General features: G+C 44.9%; 1 protein-coding gene across 1 annotated transcript in view; it reads right to left on the bottom strand.

Moving 5' to 3' along the window:
- Positions 1–1,518: 1,518 nt before the first annotated feature.
- Positions 1,519–19,585, bottom strand: part of LOC147896580 (putative casein kinase II subunit beta-4) — a 64,271-nt gene continuing 46,204 nt past the window's right edge. The window contains exons 3-5 of the mRNA XM_087381600.1: positions 2,446–2,555; positions 2,182–2,347; positions 1,519–1,919 (exon numbers count right to left, since the gene is read on the bottom strand). Coding sequence (XP_087237726.1) covers positions 1,783–1,919; positions 2,182–2,347; positions 2,446–2,555 — 413 coding nt within the window. The 3' untranslated portion in view covers positions 1,519–1,782. The remainder of the gene's footprint in view (positions 1,920–2,181; positions 2,348–2,445; positions 2,556–19,585) is intronic.

The following is a 19,585-nucleotide window of genomic DNA, read 5'->3' as shown; positions in this document are numbered from 1 at the left end:
TTTCTAAGAGCATGAGTAGTGAAACCTTTAATTCTTTCAACTTCAACAAGAAGTTAATATCACTAGATCATGTATGTTGAAGTTGTGTTGCTCAAGTTTTTGCTGTAGTTGTTAATGTGGTTTGGTCGTCATACTTTTGATTATCATGCATGGGTTGATGAAGCCCACGTTTACTTCCATCTTCGAGGTGCACTTCTCTTGTTTAAATACCACACCAAAATGGCCTTGAAGTACTTTAGGTATATTGATTAATACATGTAGGTCTTCACTCATAAAAGCTAATTTACATGTGATCTTTTGCATGCTATAGAATATATCTTTTAAGACCTCGTAAGATAACAAATGACTATGAGATCAACATTCATATAAAGATGCTAACTCGTTTGGCTTAAGTGATAGGCAAATTGTTTTGTCGCTTATCCCTAATTATGCCTATAAAATCTCAAATGTTTTGTATTAGCTTCTTTTCTTCCTCATGCATGAGGGTCTACCCCAAACTACACTTTGAGGTAACAACTGATTCAATGCCTACAACATGGACTTCCAATATGACATGACCTACACAGTGTGTACAGACAAAATCCCGTCCATTTCACATGCCATGTGTATATGATTTCATTTTCCTTATTATATTCTACCTTATAAAAAAGAGGAGACACATCAATTATCATAACATCTCCTTTGAAATATACATTACCTTGCTTGATGTGCTCTTGTTTCAGTCCTTTTTGTGTAGCTTGCCCAAACCACCCCCTACTATTTCGACACATCGTAGCTTCAAAGAACGACGAATCAAACATCCAAATGTCAGACGAGATGTTTCTTACTTCTTTCTTCTATTTGATCTTTGAATATCCACTAAGGAGACACATCAATTATCATAACATCTCCTTTGAAATATACATTACCTTGCTTGATGTGCTCTTGTTTCAGTCCTTTTTGTGTAGCTTGCCCAAACCACCCCCTACTATTTCAACACATTGTAGCTTCAAAGAACGACGAATCAAACATCCAAATGTCAGACGAGATGTTTCTTACTTCTTTCTTGTATTTGATCTTTGAATATCCACTTGCTTCTGGGAACCGTAGAAAACCACCCTGCTTGTTAGATCCAAAATAACACGACTGCAATTCAAACTTCTACATTAAAAGAAAATTAATGTGCTCTTAAAATGAAATCCACCAGTTAGCTCGCTTCACCATCTTACAAAAAAATAATCAGCAAGATAGACAATAATTACCATACTAAAGCTTTTTGTAATCTACATAGTAAAAGGTACACCTATTGCATGTCGTCTATATTCTTAAGGCTTTTTGCGTTCATGTACTAGATAGCTCACTTCAAAAAATAATCAACAAGATAGACAATAATTACCATACTAAAGCTTATTATAGTGAAAGGTACACCTGTTGCATGTCATCTAAAGGCTTTTTGTGTTCATGTGAATAAAAAGCTAGCCATTTCTTGAACAGAACTCACACTGAGAATTGCTATACATTCAAAGACTGCATAGGGAATAAATGAATTTGAACTGAAACTTTTTTACCCAACACTACAACATGAATAGCTGTTATAAAATCACTGTAATTATACAGCTTTGAGCTACATTTTGAAGCACTGCAAAGACGTGACAGTAAAGTAAAGAGAAAAATCAAGTTTGTGCTGCCTCCTGCCGAGAATACGCTCCATGACAAATGAAGAGCTGAGATAACTTTCAGTCCTCCAAGGTGATTGTGGCATAAAACAAAGAGTTCCACTGTTACAAAACAAAATTGTGCAAATTACCTTGCGCTTTTATGAATTTTGAAGCCAAATATCCTGGGTACATAGGCCAACGTTGGCTTGACAGGCTTCATGTATGGGTATGACATCAAAAACAGGTGTGGAAAAGTTGTCCCAAAATAAGCTCCATCGATGTCTACATATTGGTCAAGTACGACAAGAAAACATAATCCCACATTCTCAAATTTATAATCCTTAGCCTTTGTAATCTCACTCACTCCCCTCTCTCCATCCCCTTCACTTCGGCCAACCAAAGAAAAAACAACTGCAGAAACGCACTTTCCAAGCTCTTCTTTGCAATGTTGAAGAAATAAAATTCAGATGCTGATTAGCCACAAACTCAGTTCAGTAAGAATACAGAAGGAACAAACCAGTGGGAAACAACCATGAAAGGATACTGCCTTGGTATTTTGATCTTGGGTAGTATATGTCCTCGCACTTGGGACAATAAATCTTCACAGTGCTAGTTCGAGGGATATCAGATTGACCCACAGGTAAGCACGGCTGACCAGTGCAGTAAACTCTTGGACATCTTCCAAAATCCACATTTTTGTACTTTTCTAACTGCAGGTATGGAAAGAATTAGAACAAAGACTGTGAAGTGCACAACTAGATCATACAAACCAATCATCCTAGCCTAGTGCTCCAAAAACAACCTTTACCATTGCATTCATGCCTTTGCTTGTAAGAATGTAGCGGACATGTATCAGCCCATAAAGCATTTCAGCAGCAGATTCCACCATTTCATTTTGATCTTCCGTCAGCATGTCCACTGCAAGCAAGCCACACATCCAACATCAGGCCATGCACTCATTACTTCTAGGAGTAATACAGCATACTATAAATCGCTAGACATAATAGCACCTAAGGTAGTTGGATAGCTCTGACACAATAGAGCAGCTAAGACCAAAGTTCACGAGAATCTTTGTAATGAAGGCCAAGATCACGCCAAGTTAGTGAGGGTTAGGCCTGATTTGGCTTAGGGGATTTTTAGGCCTAGAGGGGGGCAAAAAGGAGATATTGTAGAGGAAGACTATGTAAGTCCACCTCCACACCTTTGTACGGACCTTTTGATGTGACATCTAATCCTATCTACTCTCCCCTCCTCCTTCTACTACCTGCTGCCTACGCTCAGACTCTCTCTCTCCTCCCTCTCTCTATCTCTCTATCCCCTCATCCTTCTCTCTCTTCCTCTCTCCTTTCCCTTCTCCTCTCTTCTCCTCCCTTCCTTCTGCTATTCTCTCCCCATCTCCAAATCTGCTCCTTCCCCCTTCTCTACATTGGTATCACAGCTCCGATCTCTGGCACCTTCACTTCCCCTTCATCCTTCATTCCAAATTCCAGATGCTATGCCACAGCCCACCGATACCTCTCAGGCAGGATAGAGTTTTGTGCAAGAAGACTGACGCCAGAAAACATAGACTGAGAAAAAAGTGCAGCGCACACGCCAGTTGCACAGGCCAAGTTAGTGAGGGTTAGGCCTGATTTGGCCTTCATTACAATCTTGTTGATCTCATCCATATATCCACTAGCATGACTTTCTAAAACTGGGCAAGTAAACGGGTGCCTCTATGAATAGGCAGACGGCGCTATGTGTGAAAGACTTTCTCCCCCGCTCACATTCATTCTACATCTCAAGTCATTCATGCAATTACTCCATCTTCCCTGCCTCTCTTCATGCAACCAAGAGGACAGCCCACAGCCACAAATTATGTAAATGGGTGCTCTTTTACACTGCAGGGTCGTGTTCCTTCCTTTCTAAATCCTATTTTGAAACCATATCCACCAAAGGATAGAATCCCTGCAGGTCACTAATACAAAAATCACAAATATGCAAAACCTCATTCATAATGCTCCCAAGCATACCCTTTTTTCTCTCACAACCAAGGCCTAACTGGAATTTTCCAGAACAACTGGCTTATTTCTTCTTGCCTGTGCTTCTAACAGTTATATGAAAGGAGTCCCAAGACAGCGGAGAATCCTTTTTGTAGCAAATTTCGGAACAGGCTACATACTAGCATGCAGTGCAGGTAAGTGTTCAGCAATTTGCTCTGGGGTGACTGTTTTGTACAGGATTTCTCGGTTGCTAGGAGAATGGAGGGCGAAAGCCTTCCTTCCGTGTGGACAGAGTTCTTCTTGTGGGGACATTCAACAACAAGATTGCCACAAAGGGTTGTAGTTCAGATTTTGAGAAGTTTGGAACCTGACAATCAGGTGGCTTCACCATGGTTACCCAATTGCATTATGCTGGAAGAACGAAGTTTTGAACCAATTGAAACCTTTCAAGAGATTGGTGACCCAAAGGACCAAAGGACCAAGGATCAGTTTACAGATGGTCACAGTTCATAAATGGTTTGAAAAAAAACCTCAGAGACTGGGCGCTTTGAAGGATACAAAATGTACCATCGCATGCGATGCATGCAATTCAATATTATGCAGTACTAAAAGAACAAAAAAATTATTGACCATACATTTATATATACTAGATGAATCCAGGAACAATCCCAAACTCATCCTCTAAAAACACAACATAGTACAGTTTCTTCTTTTTTTTTGGCAAAGAAAGGAACCTTCTATTAATGTTTGAAAGACTTTCTTTCATACAAAACAGCAGCCCGGGAAAAGGCTGAAAGATAAACCGGCCTGTTCCAGAGAAACCCAACTCACTGCCTAGTACAGGGGCTGACAGCCAGGTGGGGGGACTATAGAGCCTAGAGTCCCATGCTCCCAAGTGGAGCGTAGAGTGTAGATGATATCCTGCCAGATGGCGACCAGGGTAGCCGAGGGTTGAACCGGATGCTCACCCATCACGAGACTGCAGCGAGCCACCCAAAAGTTCCACGCAGTGATACTGGCTTCCACCTCCCAAACACTGTCCTCCGAAGGAGCAGGGAGAGCTAGGCTATCAGGAGGGACTGCCTCATGGAGCGCTATCCTCTAAATGCTCTAACCCTGTATCCAGTAGGCTAGGGAGATCTCATCAATCTGGAACACGTGTCCTCCCTCAGTCAACCAGGCCACCATCCCCTAGGTGTAGTCCCTCTAAAGACTCTGCATACACCCAGGTCATGATCCTGAGGGCTCCCATCCAGATCCTCGCTCCTCTACAACAGCTCCAAAAGCAGTGCAGGATCGTCTCCAAGAAACCAGCAGAGCAACAATGGCACTGCCCCTCCACTCGCATCTGCTCCGACCACAGTCCGATGGGCAAGCCTCCGTGGACGGCCAGCCAGAAGAAGTAGGATATATCTTCGATCATAACCGCATCCAAAACTTGGAACGGACATCCCAGGGCACACTCTGGGTTCACCCAATGCTGCTCCCTCAAGGGGGTCCACCTCGAAGAGTCTATCTGAAGCCTCCTGCCAATACGTGTGGTGTAGGAAAAGAAGGGCACCTCGTCCATCTGCTCCACTCTCCAAGATCCCACTGGACCTCCCTCAAGGATCTACCCTCCCACAGCCAGAGGCACCATCTGGGGGCATCCTGCTCTAAGATACAGGGAGGGCCAATGTGCCACTCCTTACCCAAACGTCCCACCACTGATCATCTGCCAGTGAATCCCATCAAGACTCCCATCCATCTCAAGGTCTCACTTAGCGAGCGGATGAAGTAGGCCTCCAAGTCCTACACAGAAGAAGCATGCGTACTGCCTCCCTGCATCATCATCCTCAAGAGGACACCAGTCCGACAAAACTGCCCCAACCAAATGCTGCCCCTCCAAACGCAAAGTCTCTCCAATCCGTGGGCATCCTGCTCTGAGATACTGGGAGGGTCAATGTGCCACTCCTTTCCCAAACGTCCCACCACTTTGATCATCTGCTAGTGAATCCCATCAAGACTCCCATCCATCTCAAGGTCTCTCTCAGCGAGCGGATGAAGTAGGCCTCCAGGTCGTACACGGAAGAAGCCGGGGTGCGTGCTGCCTCGCTGCATCATCATCCTCAAGGGGACACCGGTCCAACAAAACTACCCCAACCAAATGCTGTCTCTCCAAACGCAAAGCCCCTCCCACCAAGACTCACGGATGGCTAGGCCAATCTCTCTCACCCGCTGCCCTGCTACGATGACAAGCCTCGCCTTTGCCTCGATGGGTAATCTGCTCCATCTGCCAAAAGACCCGACCGGACCACTGTCCCACTGTGCCCAACCAATGTGAGTGCGTTACCCGAGCATACGCCCCTCCTAATCTCGGATCTCTGGGTGCCACATAAGGGGCTGCCGCTCCAACTCCTCTCTGCATCTGGGCGGAGCATGAGTGAGACCCCCTGCCAAACCCTGTGAAGGCTCCTCATCAAGGGGGAGCCCTTCCCAAGGGGGACCTCTGAGAAGATCCATCTGTGTGACAACTGCCACTGTCCTCCAGTGCATGGGGTGTTCTTAAGAAGCCCTCGCTATAAGAGGAGCTACCAGCTCTGCACCTGGAATGAGACAGCGAACAACCAACTTGCCCAGAAGGGCTCTGCTCGCATCTCCGGATCAATGATACCCAAGCCTCCCAGTGCCTGCACCATGATCACCATCTACCAAGCGACCCGGACTCTAGTATTCTATGTGCCGTCCGAACCTACCCAAAGAAAGTTCCGAACCAACCGTCGAAGCTGCACAATGCATCCTCTTTGAAAGCACCAGCACGCCGTGGCAAGAAGAACCTCGTTTGCCACTAAAGCACGACCTGCTAGGGAGAGCTTGGCCAAGCTCTAGTAGAGAATCTTGCGCCGAACACTCTCAAGGACTGGGACGATCTGCTGCTCTGTTGTAATGTCAATACCAACCTGACAACCGAGGTATCTCGTTGTCTAGCCCTGCGATATCCATCTGAAGCCAAAGTCACTCCCCCACTCACGAATCTCCTCATAGCCCGTGAAGAAACCTATGGACTTTGTCCAGTTGATCCGCGCACCAGAGGCCTCGCAGCAGCAAATAGCAAGGGCTCCACTGACTCTCTCCAAACTCGCTGTGGTGCCCTCAACATACAAGGCCGTGTCATCTGCAAACTCAGAGTCAAGCAATTCCTCCCCCTATCTGATTGTGAGCCTCAACCTTGTGAGGCCTGCCACTTGTGATCTCAAGTTATAGCCCGTCAAATCTTCGTGTCCTGAAGCTCCAGGCGAGCGCTCTCGAACTTGTCGCTAAGCGATTCCTCAGAGCCCGCTCACGCTCCTGAAGAATCCTCCTCTGCCTAAGGGCATGAGCCTGTAACTCCTGACTGCTCCTCTAGATCACATCGACTACCCACGAAGCCCAGCGCTCGCACGGTGTCATCTCTGACTGCTCCCAAATCTCTGCCATGACCTACTGCATCTCGTCCTGCAGGAGGTCCTCTAGAATGCGGACCCCTTCTGAGAAAGACCTCAACAGGGCTGATCTAAGTGAAGTACTACCGGAGAGTGGTCTGACATTGTGGTTCCTGCCAGAATCGCGGTAGAGCCGCCCCTGTGTAGTGCCCAGTCCCCAACGTAGAAACGGTCTAGTCTCTCAAGCAGCCCATCACGTCTCCTCTGTCCAAAAGAGAAGAGGAGGCTGCCAAGTATCCTCCTGAAATATGGCTCTCGCCACGGGTCTTTGCCGCTAATCATGAAAATGAACTGCTCCCATGTGCTACGCTCTACTGCTGGCATCTCAGAGGAGGTAGAGCCGCCCCTGTGTAGTGCCCAGTCCCCAACGTAGAAACGGTCTAGTCTCTCAAGCAGCCCATCACGTCTCCTCTGTCCAAAAGAGAAGAGGAGGCTGCCAAGTACCCTCCTGAAATATGGCCCTGCCATGCTTGTCTTCCCCAAACTCCAGGTTGTTAAAGTCCCCTCCAACAATCCAGGAGTCTACATCCGGAAGACACTCTAACAACCTCCTCCAAAAGACCAGGCGATGCTTTCTGCACGCTAGGACAAACACGTTCAAATCTCTGCCATGACCTGCTAGATCTCGTCCTGCAGGAGGTCCTCTAGAATGCGGACCCCCTTCTGGGAAAGGACCTCGATGGGACTGATCTAAGTGAAGTACTAATGGAGAGTGCTCTGACATCGTAGTTCCTGTCAGAATCTCGGTAGAGCCGCCTCTGTGCACTGCCCAGCCCCCAACATAGAAACGGTCTAGTCTCTCAAGCAGTCCATCGTGTCTCCTCTGCCCAAAAGAGAAGAGGAGGCTGCCAGGTATATCCTCCTGAAATCTGGCTCTCGCCACGGATCTCTACCGCTGATCATGAAAATGAACTGCTCCCAGGTGCTACGCTCTACTGTTGGCATCTCAGAGGAGGCCATGCCCTGCTTGTCTTCCCCAAACTCCAGGTTGTTAATCCCCTCCAACAATCCAAGAGTCTACATCCGGAAGATACTCTGACAGCCTCCTCCAAAACGCCGGGCAATGCTTTCTGCGAGCCTTGGGACTTCCATAATCATCACCTGGAGTAGCTGGGACCAGCAGATTGGAGCAGCCAAAGAACTCTTCCTTGGGCCTATATCCAGGAGGTGAAGGAGGCAACTAATAGCTGTAGACAAAGAGCTTGGAGAGTTGCCCGCCTAGGCTAACTAACCGGCAGCACGGGAGAGGGATCACGGGACGGAGAGTCTACATAAGCTTAGAGCAGCATGAGGGCTCAGGGATCTAGAAGAGTAGTACAGCTTTTGGTAAGGCCTGAGGACCATGGTTTGGTGGGACTCAGGCCCTCTTGTCTATTGTATCCGATTGTGGACGGAAATATACTTTTGTTGGTGCTATATCTCTTAGATCTCTGTCCATTTATTGGCTTGCACACACACTTATGGTTGTGAAGTATACACAAGTAAAGGAGTTTTGATTCCGTAGTAAAACACTTCCGCATGTAATTCTTGGGGATGCTCTATCAGTCTCCTCTTGCAAGATACCATCAATAAGGATTCATTTCTAACATATTGCAATCATGTATCTACGGCCCGCAAGAAGAGGACAAGAGACAAGAACGTTGAGGATGTCCTTTCTGTTGAAAATGGGAGAGGCATGAGAGACACATGATTGGAGACAAGAGCTGAGGCACAATAGTTGATGTTGATAGTTGATGAATTCGTAGCAAGTACATGGCCTCATTTATAGGTTGGGCAAGCCTTATCTTCCCACACTGATACCTCATAGATGAGGTCACACACAAGAGAATCTAGATCCTGTAATCTAGGGGAGGAATCACACCTACCACATGAGGTGGCACAAGTGGCCTCAAGACTCTTCACACTCACACAACTATAGGACACTCCTAGGACTCTAGGACCACACACACTAGGACTCCGATTCCAACAAACCCCCCTTTGGAGCTAGGGTGAGAGACTATGACATCATCCAGACTGTGCATCCCAGGCAATCTCAGAGGCTAACAGCTGAGCATAATTCAGAGGTTGAACCAAGCACTCTCATGGCTTAGGTGTCAACGTGATCAGACTCAAATCTGAGCATGGATGCATGACCAACTCATAGGTCTAGGGAGTACACCACCATCTTGGAACTCGGCCAGGCCTGATAAAGGAAAGACATAACAACCCCCCCTGTCTCCTAACTAGGTACATGGAAATAAGTGGAGCCTTTTATAGGACAAGGCACACAAAATGACAAATTATTACATCATTTTAGGGAGACTACCCAAGGCATAGTACCGAACACACATGACTCTAGAAAGCCCACTCTTCATCTATCACCTCATGGAGGGATAGACAAGAGCTGAGGCACAATAGTTGATGTTGATAGTTGATGAATTCGTAGCAAGTACATGGCCTCATTTATAGGTTGGGCAAGCCTTATCTTCCCACACTGATACCTCATAGATGAGGTCACACACAAGAGAATCTAGATCCTGTAATCTAGGGGAGGAATCACACCTACCACATGAGGTGGCACAAGTGGCCTCAAGACTCTTCACACTCACACAACTATAGGACACTCCTAGGACTCTAGGACCACACACACTAGGACTCTGATTCCAACAAACCCCCCTTTGGAGCTAGGGTGAGAGACTATGACATCATCCAGACTGTGCATCCCAGGCAATCTCAGAGGCTAACAGCTGAGCATAATTCAGAGATTGAACGAAGCACTCTCATGGCTTAGGTGTCAACGTGATCAGACTCAAATCTGAGCATGGATGCATGACCAACTCATAGGTCTAGGGAGTACACCAACATCTTGGAACTCGGCCAGGCCTGATAAAGGAAAGACATAACAACCCCCCCTGTCTCCTAACTGGGTACATGGAAATAAGTGGAGCCTTTTATAGGACAAGGCACACAAAATGACAAATTATTACATCATTTTAGGGGGACTACCCAAGGCATAGTACCTAACACACATGACTCTAGAAAGCCCACTCTTCATCTATCACCTCATGGAGGGATAGACCAGAAATAGCAACAGTGCAGGCTTGTTCCTCAAGTCCAAAAGGTGTAGCTTCATCGTCTTTGTCCTCGCTCTGCTCCGCAACCAGATTGGCATGTTCTTTGGCTTGTACCTTTGCCATTTTCTTGAAGCAACGATCCTCTAGATGGCCAAGTTTCTGACAGTAATTACATTTAAGAGGTTTTCCGTTCTTCTTGGGCTTATTCTTGAGAAAGAATGCTTTGCCAGATTCGAAGGAAGATTCTGCTTTCTCTGTAAGCCTACAGTCCTCATCAATGAGATGAGCTACCATATCCTTAAAGCTCATATTGCGGCTGACTCTTAGGACAGCAAGGATCTCATTGTACTTGGAAATGTCTTCAATACTGGAGAGAAGTATAGCAACTTGATCATCATCTTCAACAATGGCTCAGATGGCAGATAATTGTTGGAGAATTGACCCAAGATTGCTCAAGTGTTCATTGAGGGTTTCAGTTTCCTTCATCTTGAGCTTGAAGAGTTTTTGTTTGAGAAATACTTTGGAATTATTGATCTTATTTCCAAACAAATTCTCTAACTTTTCCCAAACGTCGTTTGCTGTCTTATCAAAATCCACATGGTGGATAAGGTTGTCAGCTAAAGCTAGGCCAATGATAGCCATTGCTTTATCATTTTGGTTCTCCCACCGACTGATTCTAGCATCATCACCTTGGGGCTTTGGCTCCTTGCCATTGGTGATATTCCATATGCCTTCTCGCATAAGAAGAAGCCGGAGTTTTGTCTGCCAAGTTGGGAAATTGCTCCCTGACAATTTCTCGATGAACGAGGAGTTTTTTATGCTATCCATTGGTGGGAAGGTCTTAGCTGTTATTACAGCCAGTGTCTAAATCCCTTACAATGTTTACTCAGATTTCAAAAAAGGCCCAAATTCTACATGGTAGAAGCTTCAATTATGCCAAAGGAGGACACAGCACAGAAAAGCCCTAAATTTTAGGGTTAGGGTTGCTGCAAAATTAGGGTTTGCAAAAAATTGGGGCTTTTCTAAATTTCTGACAGAAGAGTTCTCGTTCAACAGTTGGGAACCCTCATATCATGAAAACACCCAAAAAATTCGAGAAGTTGAGCATAAATTGTAAAGGGGCGAAAATTAGGGTTTTGGGCAGTAAATTGGTCACGAACAGGACCTGTGTCAATCAAAATGACGACTCAATTGCTGGGCTGCTACTGCATCAAGGCATCCTCGAGAGACAGGGAGGCAGCAAGGAATCAATGAGCCGAATTATGGACAACAGATCGTGAGGTTTATGGGCCCACCACGCTTCCGATGCGTTGACGTGCGAGTCGATGGCCACGACCCTCAGGTCGTCAATTGCCGGTACATACGAGATGCCGCCAAGTCATCGCCTTGTTACAAGACCGGAGCTATCCTAGGTCTAGCTACGAGGGCAGTAGGAGAAGTTGTGTGGGCAACTCAACTAGAAGTAGCGTGGGTGTACGGGCACTCACCAGGCTCGAGCAGGTAGAAGCTCCGCAGTATGGCGGGCAGAATGGCGCACAAGCGCGCGTGGGTTCGGACCCCACAGCCAGCACCAGACGACGCCAGGGAAAATAGCAGAGAGGCAGCAGCACCAAGGCGTGAGCAGATTGCGAGGGAGGCCAACTCAGCGCAGGTGTGGCAACGAGGGGGCGCAGGTGTGGCAGCGCAGCTCCTCGTTGATGACGCTCATCACCTCAAGGAGAGGAGGAAATCACGAGTAGCTACAAGAGGAGCTTACGAGGAGAGGAATCGGCAGGATGCTTCAAGGTGGCTCTGATACCAACTGTTGAAAATGGGAGAGGGTGAGAGACACATGATTGGAGACAAGAGCTGAGGCACAATAGTTGATGTTGATAGTTGATGAATTCGTAGCAAGTACATGGCCTCATTTATAGGCTGGGCAAGCCTTATCTTCCCACACTGATACCTCATAGATGAGGTCACACACAAGAGAATCTAGATCCTGTAATCTAGGGAAGGAATCACACCTACCACATGAGGTGGCACAAGTGGCCTCAAGACTCTTCACACACACAACTATAGGACACTCCTAGGACTCTAGGACCACGCACACTAGGACCACACACACTAGGACTCCGATTCCAACACTTTCTATCACACCATCCATTGGAGAGAATAGAGCATTCATACTTGACCCACCTGGCATGCATGGGCTCGAAAGCATCGTTGATTCTCTCTCTCTCTCTCTCTCTCTCTCTCTCTCTCTCTCTCTCTCTCTCTCTATCTATCTATCTATCAAGCCTTTCGTTGTACATGTCATTGTATGTGACTCCATGCCACGCTTGGCATGGACTAACTAAGGATATGGCCTTGGCTTTCACAATTTCTCACCACCTTTCATCTAAGCACATGTGGTTATGTCCTTATACAAAGTGTTGCGCATGACAAAGATGGAGGGGGCCATTTTAGGGCTTCTCCATCAATTTAGGAAAGAGGTCATTGGGAAGATTAGCGTCTCTACCATTCTGAATACGGATGTTATACCATCATGGTAACTCAATAACCGCTGGGACTAATGTCAAAGAAAATAATCTCTAACTTGTAGTTATTTTCTTTGAACTTTATTGATATCTTGGATACCACACAAAGCACCGTGACATCCTCTATCTTGACAACAAGAGATAAGGGTGGATGAAACGACTCATTCAAGGTTTTGTCGCCCTCTTGCATCCTGCTTACAAGGTCCCCTCTCTCTTTAAGGATGAGAGCTTGACCTCCAATAGAGATGAAAAGTATTGCATGAGAATGAGAATAAGTATGGTACATTTCTTCAAGAGCTCATCAACTATAATAACGAAACGAGAACTGCATTGCTTCCACTATGTGCCGAAAAGGCCCCTCTCTCTTTCAAGATGAGAGCTTGGCCTTTGAAAGAGATGCATACCTTCTAAAAGCATTGCATGAGGATAGGCTTGGTGTATTTCTTCAAGAGCTTATCAACTATAATGACCAAAGGAAAACCGCATTAGCATCCACCATGTCTTGGAAGAGAGAATTGATTAGACCTCTTATTTGAATGGGAATCTTTTGCCTATCAATTCCCCAACCTATAAAGAGTAGCTATAAGGATTCTTGCACAAATAAAATTACAAATCTAAATAACAAAGAGGCAAGTTGCGAGACTAAATCTAAATTCACACCTCTTGTTTACTTAACATCAAGGTGTAATGTGCATTAGGATTGCTCATCGGCTCGTCGGTGCATGTGGGAGAAATTGGTCTCTCTACTCTCTCATATACACAAAGATATGCAACAATCTTAGCACAAAACAATTGAGCAACTTATTTATTGTCGCTCTAATTTGTGTATGTTGCACAGCATGTATAAGATGCCAATGGTCAAACAGACAAACTTTCTAAATTCCTACTTGGTGAAATCCTAATTGCTCTCTATACTTGTAAGTCCTAACTTCTATGTTCTAATTGCAATCCCCTGATATGGTCTGAGAAGTGTCACCATAGAACGCGATCCAGAGCAACAAGAGATTTTCAAGGAGCTCTACATGGAGCTAGAGGAGATAGACCGATGTTTCTCGCACGCTCTTATTGGGAGAAGGATCACCATTCAAGTTGGTGGCACTTATGATGGCGAAGCATCCGCAACAAATGATAGGACATCTGTCTTCTATGCAAGGTGTGGCTCCAAGAGCATATCAATCACATCCGTTGTTTAGAAGCTCCTTTTGACTAGAGAGCCAAAGTCTGATGATGACGACAACATTCTTAGTGACGGGGACTATGTTCAGCACAAAAGTATGACAGCCGTGACTTACCTAATTTATGATATGAATCATGATATGTCTTTAATTATTTTGCACCTATGTAACATGCTTGTGTCCCAAGAACACATTTTAAAAGATTGTACAAGTATCTACTCTAAAATCTCTCTTTTTTTTTTGTATGAAACATATCTTTGAATGTACGCTCTAGAATTTTTTGTTCTTTCAGTATTGCACAATTATCGAACGGCACGCATCAAACGCAATGGCACATTTCAACGATGTGCAGAGGGACTTGGGAGATAGAAGGAGACCTAAGACGGATAGAGATAAAGAGAGACAAAGGATGGAGAGAGAGAGAGAGAGAGAGAGAGAGAGAGAGAGAGAGAGAGGCTTAATGCTTGATGAAGAGGGAGATAGATGGAGACTTGAGAGGAAGATACATCGGTGGGGAGAGGGGAGGAAGAGAGAGAGACACAGAGAGAGAGAGAGAGAGAGAGAGACTTGAAACTTGATGGAGAGGGAAGAGAGATGAAGATGGGGGGAGAGAGAGAGAGAGAGAGGGAGATAGAAGGAGAGAAAGGGAGGGGGAGAGGGAGAGGGAGATAGATGGAGAGGGAGAGATGGAGATAGAGAGATATAGATGGGGACAGATAGAGAGAGAGAGAGAGAGAGAGAGAGAGAGAGAGAGAGAGATGAAGATGCTAAATGCTAGGTGGAGAGGGAGAGAGATAGAGGGGCAAATAGCTAGACGGACATGGAGAGCAGAGAGGGGGCTTATATGAGGCTTTGGCAGACAGGGCGACCCAAAAAGGTCAGAGAACGAGTAAAAAATGTTGGAAAGGGAAACGAGAGAACGCGAGAGAATGGAGCTGAAGGAAGCTCAAATGAAATTGCAGCAACAAGAATGAAGTACAAAGCTAGGGTAGTCATACAGACAAAAACCTTGGATGGATCCGAACTAGGGTCAAAACATGTGTAGTGACTAACTCAACTCTAACTGGGGTCAAAACATGTGTAATGACTAACTCTAACTGAGGTTAAGGATTAGAAACTTTGATAAAGAAACAAGATGGGGGTCCCACTAAGGCCCTGTCTTTTGGAATGCTATTGTAGGTGTAAGTGCAAATGTAGGCAAGGTATGTCAAGTATGCGAATGAGGTACCTGCTTGTTTGTTGGGGTTGTCAAGGTTGCTGTATATATGGTCTAAATGAGAGTCGTAAGTTGTTGATTCTTGGAATTCTAAGTTGAAGTGAAAGTAGTCCATCATGGTTTGTAGATTTGTTGATTCTCGTGTTCTTTTTTAGAGGTATCTATGCTGAAGTCACCACTCCCAATCACTAAGTCCCCATTTAGAGAAAATGTTAAGGTAGCGCAAATAAATATTACAATAAAGTTTTCCAATAGATTGTTAAAGAAAGAGATGGACCATTAAATAAGGGAGGGGACATGGGCCATTTTGGCAAGAGATCCTCGTTTACATAATATCACTTGCTTTTAATAAAGGTGGTATCATACAAGCTAAATGACAAAGTAATTCACTACCCCTTGTGTAATAATATCACTTGCTTTTAATAAAGGTGGTGTCATACAAGCTAAACGACAAAATAATACACTACCCTCATGCAAGGCCAAAAACTTAATCCACACAAAGTTACAAAGTCATTTAGGATCTCCACAAAAAGACAAAAACCTGAACCTAAAACTCATTACAATGGCCTAAACTATCAGTAATCCTAACATTAAACACTAAATAAACTAATCAGCTTGACCAAATGCAGTGCAAAAAGCAAGATGAACCTTAGCACAAACTAATCAAGTTCATCCTTAGGACCCTTGGAGGCCAAAAGTGCCCTTAGTCCCTTATGTAATAACATTGGCCACTTGCCTTAGGATATATAAATATTGCTAACATCCCCCTACAATGACAATGTCACAATGTATAAGGTAAACATCAATCGCCAAACGGATTAAGTTCAAGGCTTTGCAAAAAGCCTAGACGAGGTAATGCTTTGGTGAATAAATCTGCCACATTCTGTTGTGTAGGGCAGAAGACTAAGCTGGTATCCCGTGCATTTAGCCGCTCCCTAACATAGTCATAATGAATTTCAATGTGTTTCATACAAGCATGGAACATAGGATTGAGCAGCACGGCAATGGCACTCTGACTGTCAATAAGGATTGGAGTAGGCTCCTCCAATGATGCATGAAGATCTACCAACAAATGCCTTAGCCAAATACACTTGACTGTGGTTGTGAAGACTACTCTGTGCTCAGCCTCACAAGATGACGTATCCACAGTAGATTGTATCTTGCTTAGCCAAGAAATGCATGAGTGTCTACAAAAGAAACAGTTACATTGGTTGACTGCCGAGTATCAACGTCACAATCCAATCCAAATTGCTATAAGCATGTAGATAGATGTCACCCCACTAGGAAAGAGCAAACCAAGAGACCGTGTGCATAAACCTGCTTAGCTGCGACACTCCATACAAAATATCTGGCCACATATGACACAGGTAAATGAGACATCCTACAACCTAGCTGTAAACAGTGCTATCAAACAATTCACTAGCATCATGAACGGACAGCTTAAGCCTCATATGACACAGCTAAATGAGACATCCTACAACTTAGCTGTAAACAGTGGTATCAAACAATTCACTAGCATCATTAAGCCCTGGCTCTATAGGAGTGGAAATGGGCTTGCAATTCTGAAATCTGAACCGTTCCAAGAATTTTTCCATATATTTGGACTGCAATAAATCTGTCATCCTTCATAAATTGAATGCCCAAATAGTAATGAAGAAGCCCCAATCAGACATGTCAAAAGTCTGATCCAAATTCAGCCTTGACATCTGCAATTTTTCCAAAACTTACACCAGTGAGCAGCATGTCATCGACATAGAGAACAATAATGAGAAAATCCCTCCCTTCTTTCCTGACATAGAGAATACTCTCGCGTGGACTATTTTGCAGTCCCTAGCTGGTCATAAAGGCATCAAACTTGGCATGCCAAGCTCTAGGAGCCTGTTTCAAGCCAAACAAGGCTTTCCTCGATTTGCATACCTAGTGGAATGTGCTTTCTTCTCATAGCCATCAAGCTGGAACATCTCATGACAAAGTGATCCTATCAACACTAATGAATAGTCTCACTCTCTGTCACAGACTGTACATTTTTCATCTTTAAAGATGACCTGAAAGCCTGTTTTTGTGAAAGAGGACACTAAAAGCAAATTCATCTTGAATTCAAGGACAAATAAAGCATCCTTGATACAGAGATCATAGCCATGTCCAGCTATAAGCTGATGATCTCTCCAATCCCTTTAACCGGATAAGAAGAATTATTGGCACACAAGATTCTCTTTCCACGAGGTGAACTGGGTAAATGTAAAACAATGATTTGCGTGAAATAATATGGTGGCATGCACCGCTATCAAAATACCATTTTTTTCCGTCTCATTCATGCTCAAAGTGTGTGCTTCCCATGAGACATCATAGCTGCAAGTAAAAATGCCCGTTCATAATCAACATAGTTTTTAAGGTATCGCGGATGGAACCTACAAGAGGCATACCACATTCGTTTTCCTTTAACTTCTAAAGATGATTTAATAATTGACATTCAATCTCGATGACTCCTTTGTTGTGAGTCCATGGTCCAACCTAGATGACTCCATTGTGGTTAGCCCATGGTTTAGCTTGGATGACTCCCTTGTGGTTGATCCATGGTAGTATGGAACATACAGATCCTACCTAGCAATGCATTTAGGATGCTTTGTTTTACAATCTATTGTCAGTGGACTTTCTATGTCCTAATTATGTTGCCAACACACTCTCAATATGCTTTCTGCCTAAGCCTTGGTATGTTTAGGGAGATACAATACTTTATAAGATATGACCTATGGTGTGAGTAGAGTAGGTATAACATCTACAATAATCTAAACCAATTATTCTAGTCTGGGATTAACCATTAGGTGCCACACTTCGATCAAACTACTACACAATTATACAGAACTTGTGTGCAAACGTTGGGGGGATTCTCAGTGCTTTCTCTAGCTTATATTTTTAGGCTTAGGAAGTCCGTACAACCCTAAAGTTGACTTCTAAGATGATTAAATAATTGATAGATCAAACTCGACCTATATTAGCCAATAGTTTCTATTTCTAGGTGCGTGTGGGTGTGCGTGTGTGGATCCTCGAGATTTCACCCCAAAAAAAAGAAGTGTGAGTGGAGATGGAGAGAGAGAAAGAAAGAAAATGTATTAACATAAGAGGCCTCGCGGGCCTATGAGACAAAGTACAAAACCAAAAGTAACTCATACAAGCCACTAAGGGCTGAGCAAAGAGCTCACTAAGGCCCTTGCTGAAAGCTAAAGTGCTAAACTAGTGAGCAAAATAGCAAAGTGGTAAATAGCACAATAGTATCAGGTGCTCAAAGCTAATGCTCCGAGTATACACACACGCTCCATATATCCAGGCATCCTGGTGTGTAGAAATTGACAAGTGGCTTGTTGCCAAGAAGAGGAGCCTTAGAGCTCATGTAATGATTCATTTTGCTGTCTTTTACGGGTAAGATTACAACGTCGAGGGTGATGCCTTATCTTTGGTGTTCTCCTCTCAGGAGGGCTGAAATAGACCGGACCTCGATCGTGCGTGCTCTAGTCACTCTCCATGCCGCATGTGGAGTGTGCGCCTCTCGTCTGGTAACATCGTGGCGATGACTCTCACTGCTAATCCATAATACTCTCATCTCATCGAGCTGCTCTCCCTCGACCTCACTCAGATGCCTAGAAGCCTGTGACACGTGCCTGTGCTCGGTCAATCTCGGTGACCTCTAGTGACCTCTAGCATCGCCTCCTGCTGCTCTCTAGTCTCTGTCGCATCAGTATATCTATGTGTCGTCGCATCTCAATCATATAGAGTGGGAAATGGATCAGCCGTGTAAGCGGACCAAATCCATGTCCATCCTGAAAGAGGCAGTGACATCGGCCCCATATCTCATAGTAGATTGGGCACACACATAGAAAGTGCTCCTCTGTCTCGACCTCTCCCATCCGACATAGTCTGCAGGTCCTCTACTCTCTGGGTATGCCTGCAGCTCAATCCTCAGCGGATGTAACGAGACTCGCAGCTTTCCAATGGCGATACTCAAAGCAATCCTCCCAATATTGAGGTCTGATGACGAGACCATATGCCGAGACCCTCAAGAAATCGTCATGGTAGAACTAAATCTTGGTGGGGAACTCTTGGTCTCCCCCCCAACCCGAGATGTATGAAGCTAGAGGAGGTCCAACGGTATGATAAGGTTGATCTCATCTCATGGGATCATCTCGAATGGTGCATCCATGCTATACTTAAAGGGGGGAAGTCTATCCATCTGAATGCACCAAACCATGTCGATACCCATGCGTACCATGCTGTATCAACACCGCCCTTTGGCAGTTGCTTGGAAGACTCTAGTACTAGCCTCAGTAATCTCCACTGGGTTAGGGCCCAAACTCTGTGGAGGGATGTCACTGTCTGAAAGATGGGATCAAACTGATCCAGTAAACACTGACCCCAAATGTGTGTAACACTACACTATCTCCACTGGCTCATCTCGATACGTGAAACTTTGCCGACAGGACAACTCCTGACATCCTTTCCAAGGTTAACTATCAAGTCCCTCTCTCTGCAAAACATCTCCAAAGCCTC

The sequence above is a fragment of the Dipteris shenzhenensis genome, chromosome 11 (genome assembly GCF_047967505.1).
Source record: "Dipteris shenzhenensis isolate YYH24624 ecotype China chromosome 11, Dip_SZ_1.0, whole genome shotgun sequence".
NCBI lineage: Eukaryota > Viridiplantae > Streptophyta > Polypodiopsida > Gleicheniales > Dipteridaceae > Dipteris > Dipteris shenzhenensis.
The sequence above is the reverse complement of the archived record's forward strand: the minus strand, read 5'-3'. Positions and strand labels throughout refer to the sequence as shown.